This window comes from Esox lucius, chromosome 19 (genome assembly GCF_011004845.1).
Source record: "Esox lucius isolate fEsoLuc1 chromosome 19, fEsoLuc1.pri, whole genome shotgun sequence".
NCBI classification, from domain to species: Eukaryota; Metazoa; Chordata; class Actinopteri; order Esociformes; family Esocidae; genus Esox; species Esox lucius.
The window spans coordinates 36,778,867-36,797,898 of record NC_047587.1 but is presented as its reverse complement, the minus strand read 5'-3'; the positions used below and the strand labels follow the sequence as shown (position 1 = coordinate 36,797,898).

General features: G+C 41.1%; 1 protein-coding gene across 1 annotated transcript; it reads left to right on the top strand.

The window, feature by feature from the left end:
* The first annotated feature begins 2,228 nt into the window (after positions 1 to 2,228).
* On the top strand, positions 2,229 to 14,335 carry si:dkey-10o6.2 (isopenicillin N synthase family oxygenase). Its single transcript, XM_010865072.4, has 7 exons — positions 2,229 to 2,524; positions 2,631 to 2,755; positions 2,893 to 2,959; positions 3,158 to 3,302; positions 11,888 to 12,033; positions 12,371 to 12,481; positions 13,883 to 14,335. The coding sequence occupies exons 1-7, from the start codon at positions 2,372 to 2,374 to the stop codon at positions 14,060 to 14,062; spliced, it is 927 nt and encodes a 308-aa protein (XP_010863374.1). The 5' UTR covers positions 2,229 to 2,371; the 3' UTR covers positions 14,063 to 14,335.
* Positions 14,336 to 19,032: the final 4,697 nt, after the last annotated feature.

The following is a 19,032-nucleotide window of genomic DNA, read 5'->3' as shown; positions in this document are numbered from 1 at the left end:
TTTGGCAAATTCCAGATTTTCGTGACCCGGAAGTGTTTCTTTAATGTGCTCACAAGACGCAGATTAGCGTCATGCAGGCAACATTAGAGATTCCGTAGCAACAATAAGACTTCCGGTTTTCGGATTTTGCCTTCAAAATAGAAGTCCGCGGTAAAACGCGATTTTAATAATATTAAATGTATCTATTTTGACACTTTGCTTAGTGTATATTGTAAAAATGTACTCTAGGAAATGTTCAGGAGACTCTATAGAATAATTATATGCAAAGAAATCAAGGGGCACTCTGTATTTGCAATTGTTGCTGGTGTTTTACTCCACCCACCCCATTGGCCACAATGCAACTCAATGGATATGAAATACATATTGGCCTATAAAAAAAAAACTATTCTACACGCCGCGGTGAATGTATTGTAGGAAATGTTCAGGAGACTCTATAGAATGATTATATGCAAAGAAATCAAGGGGCACTCAGTATTTGTAATTGTTGCTGGTGTTTTACTCCACCCATTCCATTGGCCACAATGCAACTCAATGGATATGAAATACATATTGGCCTATAAAAAGCTGCTTGGTGATGGTCCTGTAGCCCATTCCAGCCTTGAGTAGGTCTACAATCTTGTCCCTGACATCCTTGGACAGCTCTTTGGTCTTGGCCATGGTGGAGAGTTTGGAATCTGAATGATTGATTGCTTCTGTGGACAGGTGTCTTTTGTACAAAATCAGCAGGGGATGAAATATTTTCTTTCCTCACTGTCTCATTTAAAACATGTATCTTTCAATATAAGGACAAATACATATTCTTTTTACAAATTAAGCTAAGGCTGGAATGTAGTTGCAATAACATATATCCAATATGTATTTCATATCCATTGAGTTGCATTGTGGCCAATGGAATGGGTGGAGTAAAACACCAGCAACAATTACAAATACAGAGTGCCCCTTGATTTCTTTGCATATAATCATTCTATAGAGTCTCCTGAACATTTCCTACAATACATTTACCGCGGCGTGTAGAATAGTTTTTTTTTTATAGGCCAATATGTATTTCATATCCATTGAGTTGCATTGTGGCCAATGGGGTGGGTGGAGTAAAACACCAGCAACAATTGCAAATACAGAGTGCCCCTTGATTTCTTTGCATATAATTACTCTATCCACCTTCCTTGACATTTCCTACAATACATTCACCGCGGCGTGTAGAATAGTTTTTTTTTTATAGGCCAATATGTATTTCATATCCATTGACTTGCATTGTGGCCAATGGGGTGGGTGGAGTAAAACACCAGCAACAATTGCAAATACAGAGTGCCCCTTGATTTCTTTGCATATAATTACTCTATCCACCTTCCTTGACATTTCCTACAATACATTCACCGCGGCGTGTAGAATAGTTTTTTTTTTATAGGCCAATATGTATTTCATATCCATTGAGTTGCATTGTGGCCAATGGAATGGGTGGAGTAAAACACCAGCAACAATTGCAAATACAGAGTGCCCCTTGATTTCTTTGCATATAATTACTCTATCCACCTTCCTTGACATTTCCTACAATACATTCACCGCGGCGTGTAGAATAGTTTTTTTTTTATAGGCCAATATGTATTTCATATCCATTGAGTTGCATTGTGGCCAATGGGGTGGGTGGAGTAAAACACCAGCAACAATTGCAAATACAGAGTGCCCCTTGATTTCTTTGCATATAATCATTCTATAGAGTCTCCTGAACATTTCCTACAATACATTCACCGCGGCGTGTAGAATAGTTTTTTTTTTATAGGCCAATATGTATTTCATATCCATTGAGTTGCATTGTGGAAAAAGAGGGTGTGGAAATATTGTGTTGCTAGATGTAGCACACTGTTCCCCATGATTAGACAGGTTTGTCTTACTCTACACATTCTCCTGGACATTTCCTACACTGCTTTCTCTGTGGAATATTCAATAGTTTATTAGTTATGAGGCAATATATATTCCATATTCTGTCATTGGCATTGTCCGAATTTTACCCTTGGAACGTGTTTTAACACCCACTAACACCCACTTTTTATCGAAATTACTCTTAAATATGATCATATGTGAATTGTTGTCAATGTTTTGAGAGGTACATGTTCTCAAACAATTAATAAACTCAATTTATCTCAGTTTTTAAGTAATTTATTGGTCTCTTTTATTTTGTAAAATTCCAGATTTTCGGAAGTGTTTCTTTAATGTTGCTCACAAGACGCAGATAAGACGCAGATAAGACGCAGATCACAAGACGCTGGTCTGGTTTTTGCGTGCAAGCTTTTGTGCTGTAGTGTTAAGTCTCGGGACATACCACTTTCTGTTCATTGTTTAGTTCAAATAGGTCCTTCTACCAATTTTCCCAAACATGTTGATTCCAGTAGTTGATTTTGGAGCATACAAATTAGGGGAAAACGAAGTTTCAGGCGAGCAGTTAGAAATCCTCAGCTGGCAGATAAAAAAGGCATTTACTGAAGTTGGATTTGTTTACCTACAACACACTGGTATTACACAACTGGAGGTGAGTAGCAGCATTTGTGCAAGTTCTTGTTGGATGTTATTGGCATATCATAGCGACTACATGATTTAAATGTGTTGGTTGACCAACATTAAGCTATCACTTCTAGGTGGACGAGGTTCTGAAAATATCCAAGACATTCTTTCTGCTACCAGACGAAATGAAAAAACCCTTCAGCAGGAAAAGCTTTGCAAATAATCCTAACCATGGTTGGGTGTCTTCCGAGACTGAGAGGTAAAAATATATAATACCAAGTAGGCGTTCTATAGAAGTTATTTTCCTGAAGTAGAAGTTGAATTCCTGAAGGTAAATGGGTGTTTTTTTATTCTGCACATTTAATTGAACAATTAAGACAATCTCTGTATTCACAGATTAAACCCCAAAAGACCAGGAGACCTAAAGGAAGTCTTCAACATTTCTTCCCTTCACCCCGATATGGTAAACATCTGTCTGTTTATTGTGACCACCATAGACAAACATAATTGCAGGGTTTGTTGTTGATATCAGTGCTATCATTTAAGGTACAACATCAATGGTCAAAGTCAAATCTCACTCCGACAAATCATTTACAGAGATTAGCCCCTTGGATGTCTAAAGGTCTATTTTTACTGTCCTGACAAAACTCTTGTTCTATAGAGATGGCCGTCGGATATGTTCCGTGAAATCCAGTCATCGTTCTTCCTGCGCTGTAAAGACTTGTGTCTCCGCGTGCTTCGAGTGATGGCCCACAGTCTGGGCCTGGAACCTGAGGTGTTCCTGAATGCACACAGGCTAATTGGTTGTGAGTACAACTGTTTACAGTGCAAAGCGAACACTTACGCAATAAGAGAAGTCATGTGCAGCAGACCAAATCTGTGAAAAGTAGGTGCCGGTGTTATGCCGAAAACATCCCCCCTGTGAATGAAGAGGTGTGGTGTCTATAAGGGATCCAGGAGATTACAGGAGACTTTATCTCAGTACTCCAAGCAGGTTAAAACAGAGCATTCTGTATGGAGGAAGTTTCATTATCACATATCACATCACTTTTTATTACATTACAAATTAAATTGCAAACCTCCTTTTTGAAAATAGAACAGAGTATCTTGTAAAATAAATGAACTTTTTCACAACTGTAGAATAAGTATAAATATAGTAAATCTAAATTATATTCAAATATAATAACTTGACTTTAAGCATGTATACATTGCTCACTCAAACTGGAAGGTTTTTGGCCAAGAATACCAGTCTATTCACCATTACAGGCTTGAGACATGACCGTTGGCAAGTGACAATGTTGCCACTTGTACTGAAAAGCCTCTCTGAGGGGGAACTTGTTGCAGGAATGGATAGATTCTTGCGGGCAAGCTTGGCGAGGTGTGGAAAGCTTACTCTGTGTTCTCCACCATGCAAGTGGATCTTCCTCTTTGTCTATGGAAGGTGTTAGCAGGTAGTTGTTTCATTCTGCTTCCACAGCATCCTTGTGGGTTAGAAAGGAATCACCCTTTGATGCAGCTCTGCTCTGTTTAAAGAAACTTCCCAAGGACCTCTAGTCTTTCTTTGCCTGGGAAGTATCAGCAACTTCAGTGCTGCTGCTTGACGTCTCCTCCTGGCATTCCATCATTTCTGATGCCACTCTGGCCTTGACTTGGGGCTTGTTGTCTTCACTGATGAAGTCCATCTTGAACCGGGGGTCCAAACAAGAAGCCGCATCTAGCAGCTCCTGAGTAGCTTCATCTCTATATTTCTCAATGTAGTGCAACATCTCAGTTTTCTTTCTTGTATTAGCAGCATTGACGAGGTGAAGAACTGGCTTCACATATGAGACACTATCATAGTCTTCTCCTGAGAGTGCATCTGTGAAGTCCAGCAGTGGGCCCAGTGACTTACTGACAGATTCCAGGACATCCATATCTTGCCAGGTTAGAATTAGATGCTGTGTCTTCCTGTCCTCAGACAGCCTTCTGCTGCTCTAGTATCCTGCTGATCATCTTCTGTCTGGAACCCCATCTTGTTTGGCATTCCGAAATGAGGGAATGTGAAGGTAGATTGAGTTCCTTCTGGGCTCTTTAAGAGCACTTCTGGCCTTCCAGCTGTGAGAGAAGTGACCCACCAGCTTCTTGCAGACACCTGCAGCACGGTCAATGCGTCCATCCTTTTTCACAGAATTTTCTAAGGAAAAAAACAAAGACATAATAAAGTACTTATTATACACATTTAATACATTTACTTTAATAAATTATTTATAAATTGCTCAAAACTGTTTTGCAAATGATTACACAATTTGTTATTTACAGATTACATTTAGAGTTTCAGCATGCTTTCTTTGTCTTAAAGACCTATAATAAAACATTCATTCTCATATAACTTATATCTCATGAGTTTAGTACTAACAATTTTACTTAATGATAACCCAAAATATAGGGGCATTTCATTTCTATTGTTTGTTATTGTAAACAAACGCAACATTTAAACATAAAAAAAAGATAGCAGAGAGATATAGGTATGAAACATTAATGCCTTAGGATATCGGCCCTGGCATTCAGAGCTTTGGCTATCAACCTGACAGTCTGTATCCTTCATTCTTCCCCAGCCCCATCCTCTACAATAAAAATATATGAAACTTATGAAAATTGTTATTTCAGAACAGGTTGCCAGGTAATAATATGTAACAGTATACAGTGGGGAGAACAAGTATTTGATACACTGCCAATTTTGCAGGTTTTCCTACTTGCAAAGCATTTAGAGGTCTGTAATTTTTATCACACTTCAACAGGGATGGAAATTAGCACCCGCCACCAGCCAAATGCGGGTGATTTTGTGTTGTGGCGGGTAAACTCGCTTCACCTACTGGCCACCGTGGCGGGTAAATAAAAATAGCATACTGTTTCACCCGGACACTTTTATGGAAGAGGATTAGTGCCAAGCAAAAATTAAAAAAATAAAACCATCTCGACATTAAAGTCATTATAATGCGAGATTAAACTCGTTAAATTTAGAGAAAAAAGTTGAAATACAATCTTGAGAATAAACTCATTAAATATCAAGAATAAAGTTTAATAATCCGTCTCATGGGAAACCATGAAACCTTGATGAATCGCGCGTAGGTGAAGCCAGCGATAACCTTGCATTTGTCCACTGGTTGTCAATTCATGTTGGACAAAAGCGAGTACGTCGCTCAAATTGGACAATTTTTTTTTCTTCTAAAAAGACCTAGCCGCTTGCAAATTCTCTTTTAAATTCGTATGCTAATTATAATTCTGTCATAATTAGCTAATAGTTGATAGTATTTCTTTGTTACTGAAAGAAAGTCTATAATATACCTTGACTAATTGATCCAACTCTGCCATCAGTAGGCTATGCAATGCACACTGATCGAATGCGTTATTCTACATTTTATTTCGACTTTTATTCTCGATATCTCATGAGTTTATTCTCAAGATTGTATTTCGACTTTTTTCTCAAAATATAACGATTTTTTTCTCGAAACACAACGATGTGACTTTATTGTCGAGATGGTTTTATTTTTTGTATTATTGCTTGGCACTAATCCTCTTACGTACACTTTAGAGGCGGCGCACATTAAAAAAACGTGGCGTTACATCGCAGGCGTTAAGAGGTCTGCTGAGAAAACATCTCAGGAGGATCCAGTGGACAAAGAGGCGAAAGTCAAAAAACTTTTTTTTAAAGAACGATGGAGAATAGCAGACAATGGGGAGTCCCGTGATTGGTTAGTTTACGACGAGACAAATCTGATAATGTACTGCTCTGTATGTCGTCAACACGCTTCACGTTGTTGGTTAAAAACAAGAAAGTGGCTGGTTAAAAACATTGAGTGGCTGGTAGATTTTGAAATCCACCAGCCACAGTGGCCGGTGGACAAAACATTTAATTTCCATCCCTGCACTTCAACTGTGAGAGATGGAATCTAAAAAAGTCCAGAAAATCACATTGTATGATTTTTTTAATAATCAATTAGCATTTTATTGCATGACATGACTTGTTCCAGTAAGAATTCCAGCTCTCACAGACCTGTTAGTTTTTCTTTAAGAAGCCCTCCTGTTCTCCACTCATTGCCTGTATTAAATGCACCTGTTTGAACTCGTTACCTGTATAAAAGACACCTGTCCACAAGTATGTGTGCCATTGGTCCAGTTTATGTTCTTTACATAATGTGTACATGCAGCCCAACCATCATCTTGCCCTTTGTGGTTTCTGTCTTGTGTCTATTCTTAATTCACTCCTGCCCAGACTTTGTGTGTGTGTGTTGTTAATTCAGTTTCCTGTTCCTCTGACACACACTGGCTCAATCTGCTCTCCTTCCCCAGCAACAGCCAAAATAAGATTTCCTGTTTTCTACTTGCAACTTTCAGTTTCAGCTTATGCTACATACATTCAATATTTTGCTTTAATGCTCACACTAGTTTGACAGCTTATACATTCAGTATATCCACAATTCCCCCTTTCCCCCCAATTCCCCCCAATTCACCCCAATTCACCCCAATTCACCCCCATTCTCCTAGCTCCAGTTCCCCCTGCTCGTGCTCTTCCAGTAGAGGCATCAGCATCCAGGGGTGTAAAAAGTACAAAGTAGAAGTACTCGGCTGTGTTCACCAGTTTTGGGAAGTTCCTAAAGAAGGGTTAAATGACCATGTAAACAGAGTTCATAACTCATCAGTGTCCTTAATTGATAATTTACAATCTTCCTTTTTATTTAATTGATCACTAGTTCGTTTTGAACTCCCTTTACCTGGTTATTTAGATCTGGCAATGTGGGTGGATTGATTTCCTGCCTGTTGGGCCCTGTCCGGGGCCTCCCCCGGGTAGGGCCACAGTGTCACTGGACCCCCCCGTCTCAGTTCCAAGGTCTTACGCTGCTATATTATTGTGCTGGGGGATATGAGGAATGCACTACTAACTTTTCTCAGTCGGTTTTGGTCCTCCTTCCGTCCACATTGGGGCAAGCTCCTCCTTCCCAGTTTGGATGAGGTCCGTCAGTGATCTCCCTGGCTCCTGCGCTGGTGTACACTGGCTCCAATGTTACCACGTCTGTCCTTTGTCCCTCAGGCAGACCGCATGGCTCGTTCTCTCCACCACCTGATGAGGACCCGTCCACCTTGGCTCTGACCACTTTCATTTAATGACCTTCAGCAGCACCCACTCCGCCTGGGGAAGGTTCTGGTCCAGCAGGTGCAGGTTCCTCCGTTCTCCGACTCTGTTGGAGTTTTTGAAACGAGAGCTCGCAATTCATCAAAATGCACTCTGTGATATTTGGGCCACTTTTCCCCTTCCGGGACCGCAGGCCCCGCGGCTGGTCCTGGAAACTGTCTTCCTGTCAGCAGCTCGTATGGGGTGAACCCAGTGGTCTGATTTAACGAGCATCGAATCGTCATGAGTGCCAGTGGCAGTGCATCTACCCAGTTCAATTTGGTCTGTGCACATATCTTAACTAACTTGTTCTTTACATTGGTTAATCCTTTCTACTCTTCCCTAGGACTGTGGGTGGTATAGCATGCCAAAAGCATGCTTTAGGCCCAATAAGCTCTCTACCTTCTTTAAGTCACTGTTCTTAAAGTGAGTCTCGTTGTCCGACCTGATTTTCTCTGGGAAGCAATGTCTGGGAATGTACTGGTTCACTACACTTGATCACTGTCTGACTGTTGTGATGGTTATTCCAATGTATCTACACTCGGAGTAAGGAACAGAGACAAAGTTCTTACACACATAATTGTCTGAGGAGTCTCTAACTCAATATAGCTCATTCAACCGTATATATCACATAAAAAAGGGGTGTGGTAAGATGCTGCCATCTGTCCTGTCAATAAAACACATTCCCTTTGTTCTATCACACAAGTCAAATGCTGTCCTCCCCCACCTTATCCTTCCTGCCATAATGTTTACTGTTGTGTTTACATAAAGATCCCCCCAAGGACCACATTCCTGAGGATCAAAAGACTGACACCCTTCTTTGTCTAGGCAGGAGGACATGGCCCAAATACCTGTTAATCCTCTAATATTATACAGACGTGTCTCAATCAAAGTAAATATTTACATACCAGCCAAATGGAAAGACAGACATTTCTCAAATGCACCTTAATTCAACATTTCCATAACACTGTCCTCCCTTCTTGCATACATATCCACACACATGTAACGGCACCCCTGTACTGTTTCCCCCATGTCCGTGTATTCTATCATTTAACCACTGTCCTAGCTCCACGTGCGCTGCGCCTACCGCGTATGCCGAATCTGGGTAGATGTTTACTCGCTTCCCCTAGGCCTGCCTGAGTGCCTCTATCACTGCTCTCACTTCTGCTCTGAGCTGACTGCAGCCATTGGAGTCTCTCTGCTTTGACCGTGACTAGACCCTCTGGTGTTAGTTTCACTACCGCAAAGGCCGCCCTCAGCCCATCTTGTTGTTGTCTGAAACAACACCCATCAGTGAAGAGGTCCTCTGACCCTTGGAGGGGTTCTGCCTCCAGATCGGTTCGTGTCTTACTCTCCCTCACTACCTCTTGTGCGCACTCATGTGGCAGTCCCGTCCCCATCCGGTCTGCCATATTTATCCCCTCGTGTGTGAAATTTGGAGCCCTGAGAATTTTGCTTAGGTGTTGTTGCCTGAGGGAAGTCATGGTGAACATCTGTGAATTTACATACACCACTACACTGTGTGTTGTAAGTATCTGAAGTTGATGTCCCATCACTATGTGTGCGCATTTTTGAATGAGTTTCGCCACCCCCGCGGTGTGCTGTGTGCAGCTGGGGTGCCTTTTTTGGGTTTTGTCAAATCCTATGCTTGTGTACATAAGGATGTTCCTATCTCCCCCTTTTTTCTGAAACAGGACCCCGTTCATGACTTGTCCTGTTTCAGAAACATCTAGAAAAAAGGGTTTTGTGTAGTCGGGAATGGCCAGATCAGCTGCGGTGGCTAGTTGTTGTTTCAGCATAATGAAGGCCTGGTCGGCCGGGCAAGTCCAATTGAGAGTGGCTTTAAGTTTACGCATTCCCTGCTCTTTAACTAGCGTTCTAAGTGGCCCTGTGAGCCCTGAGTAGTTTGGGATGTAATTGCGGCTGTACCCCGTGAGCCCCAAGAATGATAGTATTTCCTGAACAGTAGTGGGTTTGGGATGGGGGAGAATGGTTGTGCGGTGTGCCGGTGAAAGCCCCGCTCCCTTCTGCAAGATTACTCTGCCCAGAAAGGAGACCTGTGTTCTTCCCAGCTGTAGCTTTTCTTTCGACACCTTGAACCCTTTCTCAGCCAGTCTGGTGAGGACCGTCATTCTGGCATGGATGCAGGCGGCCACCATAGGGGCCGCCAGCAGCAGGTCGTCTATGTACTGGACCAAAGATACCCCTGTCGGCAGCGAGCATCCCTGCAGCGCTTCTCTTAGTACCTGGTTGAATATGCCAAGGGAAAGCGCGAACCCCTGTGGTAGTCTCGTGTATTGCCATTGTCGACCCCTATGTGTGAAAGAAAAGATGTCACGAAGTTCATATGCTAGTGGGAGACAGAAAAAAGCATTAGCCAGGTCAATGTAGGTAAACCATTTTTGATCAGGGGTCAAATTAGTGAGTGCTTCTAAATATACCCAATTGGTCCCTGGTGCCTCTAACCGATACGTCTTACAGCTGGGTGAGTACCATACGTTTGGCGCCTAAGTGGGTGTCCAATCAGTGCATTCGACCGCCCTTTTAACCATGGGCCCCAGATCTTTTGCTTGGTTTTTAGGATGCAGTGCCAGTGACACATGCGGGACGGACTCCTCCGCCATCATGTACCACTGTTCCTGCTCGTCAGTCAACTGTACATCTGCTGCTACCCCTTCAGGGCCTACATACAAGAATTTAGACCCAATCTGCCACGTGTCCCCACACACTGCATCCCCAAACCCCTCTCTATACACCTTGTCGCCCTGTCGATCATAAAATAGGGTTACATGTGGGGGGTCTGGTGGAGGAAAGTACGGCTCGAGGAGGGAGATCCACGGCCTCCATTTAAAGTACTGTGACAAAATGCCCTGTTTGTCTGGCTTTTCCGGTATCAATAGTCCCTAGTATATCTCCACTTGTGACAGCTCTGTTTCAACTTGTGCCTTGCATTTCTCGTACAACTCTAGGATGGCAACTTGAGAAAAATAGTTGCGTGATGGCATTACATACTGCTTTTGAAGCGACCGAATCATGTTGTTAAAACCCTCTCTGGTAACCGTGTTAATTGGTACCATGTCTTTGGCGACGTGAAATATTATTGAATCTGTGATTTCTCTCTGCCGTTTGGAACCTTTCTCGTATGGTGTAATACTGGCAAAGGCATCCGAAATAGATTTTTGCTTTGGAGGGTATTGAGATGCTTTGCACTCGTCATAAGAAGATTTGTGGTGCATGTTTTTGGTCAACATCATCTTGTCTGTAGTCTTTTTTGCCTGTTTCTCGCTCATAATTTCGTCACGTGCAAGCAGAGCCTGCATGTCAACCACGTACAGCAACGAACTCCCTGTTTAAAATAATAATAATGAACCCATAAATCTGAGTAAATTAAGTTATATAAACAGATATAATGCCAGTTCAACATAAAAAATATATATTGTAGACTGATATGTTTACCTTAATAAATCGCACGTTCTGCGATGTGACTATTGCGGATGCGTACATCGCAATGTCAATGTGTTATGTTTGAATATTTGTATTCAATGTGCCAATTACACAATGTACAGTAAAGGTATTGCTCTTTAATATAATTTGTTAATCGAGACCCGATGTGTGATTTCAGTGATGCCTTAATTGCTGTGTGCAGTGTAGATTAAAACGTTTGGAGTCGTAGAATTACATTTCGAAAAGCTACAAGCTGTCCACTTAGTCATCTTAAGTGCTGTAGCAGGGGGCAGCAAAACCATATGGGCACTAACAAAAAGGAAAATAAACTGTAGTGAACGATACAATAGACAATACACGTGGCTGAGGTTTTTTAAGTATTTCTACTTGCAATATGAATATTACACATTAAAATTGTAAGTTAAGTGTGAATTTGATTATTTGTGCAGCCTAAAATTACAGTGTGAAGACTAAATATAGAGACGTGAACTGATCAGAATCCCAAATAACTACTGTCTATGTAATCCAGATCAGTGATACATTTTTTTTTTTGCGTGAGCTTCCTCAAGCCCACCCTCTAAAACACTCTAATGTAGTTTTTCCAGTGTAGTGAGGAGTTCAGCTAAGCCTAACCAAACTGGGCTGGCCTGTTAACGTGTCCACATTTCAGGAACTGTCCTTTAAAGGACATAGTGAAAATACACAACAGGTTCCTAAAAGTACTACAGGTACTGAACACATGCTGCATAAGAGCGTCAGCTAAATAACTGAAATCGAAACCGCTATCTACTCCCATAGCCGATGAGAACGGCAGTACCCTACGGTCCCTGTATTACCCCGAGGTGAGGAGCGACAGAGTGAAGGAGGGCCAGCTGCGCTGTGGGGAGCACTCGGACTATGGAAGCATCACCCTGGTCTTCCAGAGCCAAGAAGGTGGTCTGCAGGTACACAAAACACCAGTAAATCCTCAGTAGCTTCTTTAAAAGTCTGACTGGAAGAACATGGGCACCGATGGAGGAATGTTGATGTTAAAGGAATGATTCCCTTGAAAAGCAAAGAATGTTTAACTTTCTTCCTTAGTACTCTAAATGCCTTTCTATTTGATGGTGGCATTTTGTCATTTGTTTGAGATGAAAGTCTGCAGTCTTTAAATAGTGATTCACATGCAGTAAATCTTTTGTATGATAGTAATAATTAGCAGTTTAATTTAAGTTACTTGGCTTCTGTGTTATAACACTAATAGTGTTTTACTGAATATGTATAATAATGACATCTCCCTAGGTGCGGACCAGGTCAGGGGAATTTGTCAATGCTCCAAGCATCCCTGGGACCGTATTGGTCAACATAGCTGACCTGATGCAGAGGTGGACCAGTGACGTTCTTCTCTCAGCGGTGAGACTTGCCCTTCCATTTGACACACTATTTCCTGCTAAGATTCCTTTTAAGGCTTTTTGCATGTGGAACTTAATTATAATGTTATATAACTATTAGAGCTGTCAAAGTTAACGCGTGCAATTAATTTAAAATACTTAACGGCGTTCATTTTTGTCCACGTTAACGCATTTTTTGATTTTTGAGCCTCTGCGCCATTCGGTAAGAGCTTGACTTTAGCGGGACCTGACAGGATCGCGCTACTATCACGCATTTCTTGTTTACCAGTAACTATATTGACAGTTGACTTGACCTGAGCTCTTCACAGGCATTTTTTCAATACAGTATATCATTGGAGAGTTGGCATTCATGTCATGAATTGGGTTTATTCTGCACAAGTTTAACAACAACAGCCTAAAAACGCATTAGTAGGCTGCACATCCATTTGTGCAATGGATGTGAGGAAATGGCAATCTCTTCTTGCGTTCCATACCCCAGTCTCAATACAAAAACCCATCAAACAGAAATGCTAGCCGTTGCTGCCCTAGCTCTTTTGCATCAATCCACCTGCTAACACTTTGCTTGTAGCTGGGTAAGATGTCATTATTTAATGTTTTTGCTAATCTAAGCAATAATGTTTCCACCAAAGCATATTCTCATGGAGGAATTAACTGTACTCTCCATGAATTACTGTACTGATGTACCCTGATTTAATGTTTGTATATAATGTTTTTAGCCACCATGACTTATGTCATTGCCTATTCAAGTAGCCTACCTCATGCATTTGGTTGAATTTGGGAAAAATATATTAGAGAGATTTTATGAAGTGTTTGGTTGTGGCTAACATCTTTCAGGAGATCTAATGTTTACAGACACCCACATGAACCCCATTCTAACCAGCTTAGGTGTGATTCAATGGGTTAATACCTGCACACCATGTAGCTGTCCAGATAAGAGGGGCTGATATGTGTTTTAATCAGTAGCCTAATGTAGCAGATAATGTCCTTGGTGCGTTAATCATGAAAACAATCTGAGATGGCAACATTCTATTTATATTTACATGGGCTACATTTAGATGCAGACAGTTATTATTTAGTTATGGACTGACTTTATGTATATTAAACTAAATTAAACTAAATTAAGGGCATTGACAACTTGCATTTATTTAATTCCAAGTCAAGCACTGTCCATAGTTTGCAATAAAACAAAGTATGTCTTTACCACAATGCACTGCTTTTTAAACAGAAAAATTTTAAGGTGTAAAATATAAACACATTCTAAAATAGCAATTAATCGTGATTAACTACAGAAGGTAATGCAATTAATTGCGATTAATTATTTTTATCATTTTACAGCGCTAATAACTATAAATAATTAGAACGTAAGTTATAACCTAAGTAATATTTTACTTTCCTCTTTCAGGTCCATAGGGTTTTGCTGCCCCCTGCTGGAGACTCAAGCACACGGCAGTCCATGGTTTTCTTTGTGCAGCCGGACGATGAGGCCCTCATCACTTGTTGTGATGGTTCCAACAAATACCCCCCGGTGAAGTCAGGGGCCTATCTCATGGAACGCTTCAGTGACTCCTATGGGAGGGAGTGAACATTTCCCATGCCTAACATATGCCTTGATGTACATCTTAGTCTTGGTGACTTTTAAATATATTTTAAACCGACTCCTAAATTTAATACACGCAGGCTTGCTTCAATGTAATTTAAAATAACCACTAATTAGAGAAAAGGAGAGTATGGGGACACACCTCATCTGTACTGATAACCAGAGATGGGCAGTATTTCAATTGACCTGCGTGAAGTTGGCCCCCCACCCAACGCAAATCTTCGGCAAAATAGGCTCAATCGCCTTTTATGACTCAGATTGGAGCATGTTGGGGGGCTGAGTGATGTCATCACCTATAATTAATGTTGACATTCATGGGTCCCTCAATGAACTGTAGCTCCCCAGTGCTGGCAGCACTCATGCAGCCCCAGACCATGACACTCCCACCACCATGCCTGACTGTAGGCAAGACACTTGTCTTTGTACTCACACACGCTTGACACCATCTGAACCAAATATGTTTCTTATTTGCACGGGCATGTATGGCTACAATGATGTGACTGTAGAAAAAAAGCACCTGTCAATCACCTGACCTGCATGGGCATTTTTGCTGGAGACAAACTTGAAGGCAAAACGCACCAAGAACAAGCAGGAACTGTAGGAGGTTGTTTCCATTGAAGTGCAATGATACCTTGAATGTATAATTTACAAACTAATTTCAGCGCAATGTTCAGAAAGCATTTTGTTAATATTTGATCAATGGTGCATTTTTTAATGCTGTATTGAAAATGTGCAAGGATTCATTGAATTGAGCACAATCTTACATACTTCAGAAGATATTTGTGGTGGATGACAGAATAATGCTGCACATTTGTGCTTAGTCTTGTCCAGGTCACTGTTGCCAATGAGAATCTGTTCAAATTCTGTAATTCGTCTAAGAATAACATACCGTTTTCTATAGCTCCTATATTAAGCACTGTAAATTAGAACTTTTGAAAGTTTTTTGAATATTGGAAGAATATCAAGACAGTGAATCCAGGAATTGAAACTCCAACTTATGGCCCATCCACCACCCCCAGACATCCCTGTGGACCACAATCAGCTGTTATTGGGCAGGTGTAATGTACACTTCCTTTTTATGCATTGTATATAGGTGCATCTAATAAAAAATTGAATATTGGTTCTTCCTACCACCATTCTAGTAGAATAACTACCAGGAGGAGGAGAGAGTGTTCCTGAGATAACACTTTCTGTCCCAAAACACCACTTTTCATAGTCAGTAAGGCGAGTGCATGGCCATGAAGGCCTGGGGGCACCAATCGAGCCATGTTTGACAGTATATCACTGGATAAAATGTCTTTTTTATTTAATCTTTGTGTGCTCAACTCGAAAATCTGTTAAGGAGATGTAATGAATCCTTGCCCATTTTCAATACAGCATTCCAAAATGCATCATTGCTAAAATATTAACAAAATTATTTCTGAATATTACGCTCAATTTAGTTTGTAAATAATACATTCAGGGAATCATTGCATTCAAGGAATCTCATTGGATGAGAAATTGCATTGAAAAATACAAAAATGTGTATACAAAACAGGTAATTTAAAAACATGCAAAATGGTAAAAAACATAAAATCAACTCTGAAGGGTCAGAGCAACTGTAGCAATATCAGCCAAATCTGGAGTAGGCATGATGCAGACGTTTATTAAGCCGGTACCATGCAGTGGAAAAGCGCCATAAGATTCAGCAAACATTTACTGCCAAAGTCAGCCAGACATGCACAGAGCCATGCAGGTCTAACTAGATTGGTAACTGGTTTTTAAGAGTGAAAAGGAATCTCTGGGGTTTGTGATCATTGCTTATATCCACGGCTAAGTCTTGTATCAAGGCACTGCACGATGCATCACTCTTAAGTTCTTAGCCATGGTACAATGACCATATAAGGTTATATCAGCTAAATTGGGCCACTTTTTGGTAAATCGTTTGGGACAATAATACAATACCACATATGCCTGATGGTGGAGTGGATGGGAGCAGTCTTTCGGTGGTCTTGCTGGGGGCAAAAGCAGTCTCAGGGAGAATATCTTTATTGAGAGGGAACATCCCTGTCCCCCGGAACCCTTCCTGGGCATTTTCAATAGTGGCAGCCTTTGCCCAAGCCCTGCTGAACACCGCAAAGAACTCCATCCTTGACAGCTTCTGCCCAGCCATCATCCTTGTCCACTTCCTCCCTTCGTGGTCCCAGTGGTGTTTTAGACTCTTGAAGAGGGCCTTGTCTGCCGGTTGCAGCGCATGGGTTGTGTGGGCAGGGTAGCACATGATGTGCACTTTCTTGCTCTTCAGTAGCTTAATAAACTCCAGGTTATAGACGTGGCTACTGTGCCCGTCAAGGAGGAGAAGGTGGGGCCTGGGGTCATCCCTGGGGAGGGACTGAATGAACATTTGACCCCACTCCAGAAAGAGGTCAGAGGCAATCCAGCCATTGTCAGAACACCTTACGCTGGTGTTCTCCAGGCATCCCTGTAGCCACTCAGAACGAACACGACTGTATGTGCCTTCTGCATTGAACGCTGCCAGACAGGTTGTTGTCTCCCCCTTCTCTCCGGCACACACCTCCACACATGGCTGGCCAACCTGTCCAACGACCTTTGTCGAACTGAACTGGTCCTGAAGCCCAGACTCGTCACAGTTCCATATATGTGACAGTGTGCCCTCAATACCCAGCTCGACCAAAAGGCTCTCATACTGGTTAAACCACTGGTTAACCACCTCTTTGTTGAGTCCAGCAGCCCGTGCTGCAGACAGGACCTCTGGCTTGCGCATCCCAAGCTCTGGGTTGAGCTTTAGAATGTTCTGAAACCAGTAATATTCGGCCCTCCCTCCTGTCTTGGAGAAACCAGATATGTTGTTCTTGGCTGCAAAATCAAAGGCCACTTGCTGGACATCACGTTTTGTGAAGGGAAACCCCCTGTGTGCCAATGTCTTGAGGGTGGCAGCAAGCTCCCTTTCCGCCTCCTCTGGAAGGTAGGGCTTCCGCTCACTGCCAGTCACCTTTCCACTGATGCGTCTTTGCAGTGTGGATCGTGGCACACCCCATGCTCGTGATAAGAGGTGCACACTCACTGTAATTCCTTTCTTCACTCCCTCCCTGTATTCATCTAAGGCCCCCTTCATCCTCTCCTCTTTCCACAGATTGTTGTTGTTTGTCCTTCCTTTCCCTCCCTGTTTTATCTTTGTATCCTTTCTTCTCTGGTCCTTGCTCCTCCTCTCTATTCTTTCTGTCTCCTCTCATTTCCTCTGCATTCCTTTCTCCTCACCTGTTCTCTCACTTCCTGTCGCCTCTGCTTGTTTCCTCTCTCATCCTTCCTCCTCTCACTTCCTCTCTCTTTCCTTCTCCCTCTCTCCTCTCGCTTCCTTCTCGTTTGCCATACTCACTGTAAATAAAATATCTACTACCATTATTACTGTTGGGGGGGTCATGGTGAGAGTGTGTGTGTGTGTACTTATTTTGTGTACTTATTGGTGAACTTATTTTGTCCTGACTGAAATTGCATTTGTTTATTTTTGGAAAGTGATTGCAAAGTATTAATATTTCAGTGTCTGTTGTTGAATTAAAGTTACCTTTATCTTAGTATTTGTATTTGTCATGAAATGCTTAGTTTTCGTACTCCTCAACAGTACAGATAAGAATATGAACGGTATGATCAAAATAAATTAATGTTAATGTGTGATCCGTTCCTATCTGTACACATCTGAGCAAAAAACTACTTTTCTGGGTGTGTACATGCACCTTTAGCAGCATATATTCTGAATAATAATGAGTAAATATACTTTTAATAAACAGCAATACAGGTTAGATATTAAAAACAGTGTCTTTTGATCCACAGTAATACCACAATTTGTATAATTTTTTATTGGATATTTTACATTTCTATTTGATGTTATGTTTGTTAAAATGTTTTATAATTGTCTTACTACTTGCGCCGTAGGACGTTTGCCTTATACACCATGTGCCTAAACAAGTGCACTACACACCGACTGATTACAGCTGTACAATTAGATTTTGGATTTAGCTGTAAATATGTGGTGATCATTGTACATTTCATTGTATTCTGTAACATTTACTCTTTAGTATTTTCATGAATAAAGAGTGTATGTTTCGGCTCAGTGATAATTTGACCTAGGCTTTTGTTGTCATTTAATATTACTAGCTATTCAGACAGTGAACCAAGAACAAATATACCTGTTAATATGAGCAGAATTCCATATGTTGTAATATGTTATAAACTATTTGTGTGACAATTATTTTCACTGACTACACAAGTATTTTACAAATGTGTTGTTAAACCCATGATTGAAATATTAAATGTTTATTTAGCTACATTCTTTTACTCTTGGCACATTGTTAATCACTCAGGGCAACGTAGCACATTGTTAATCACTCACATCACAGCTATGGGGGTGGATTCTATGGGGGGGTGTATAAAAATACAAAATGAAGTTGAGTCTGTAAGAGATCCCATAACACTTCCTTCATCATGCTTCACAGAAGAGGTGGTTTGCTTTGGCTCATAAGCAGTTGCTCACCTTCTCATTACTCCTCCCTTCCCATCTTTCTTTTTAATCGCTGAGGGTTTACTGATCGGGCCAAGAAGGGTTTTTTATTGAACTGGGAAATAATTATTCTGTCATCCACCACAGATATCTTTTGTAGTCTATAAGATTGTGCTCAACTCGAAAATCTGTTAAGGAGATTGAATGAATCCTTGTACATTTTCAATATGGCATTCCAAAATGCACCATTGCTAAAATATTAACAAAATGTTGTCTGAACATTGCACTCAAATTAGTTTGTAAATTATAATATATTCAAGGAATCATTGCACTCCAATCCAATTTTCAGATGAGAAATTACATTGAAAAACACAGAAATGCATATACAAAACAGGTAATTTAAAAACATGCAAAATGGTAAAAAACAATATCAACTCTCAAGGGCCAGAACAACTGTAGC

Excerpts from the sequence above, each read along its gene's own strand:
- si:dkey-10o6.2 (XM_010865072.4), top strand. The coding sequence starts at position 2,372 with ATGTTGATTCCAGTAGTTGATTTTGGAGCATACAAATTAGGGGAAAAC. Across the intron at positions 2,525-2,630 it reads CTGGTATTACACAACTGGAG|GTGGACGAGGTTCTGAAAAT; the intron begins GTGAGTAGCAGC and ends TATCACTTCTAG. Across the intron at positions 3,303-11,887 it reads TGCACACAGGCTAATTGGTT|CCGATGAGAACGGCAGTACC; the intron begins GTGAGTACAACT and ends CTACTCCCATAG.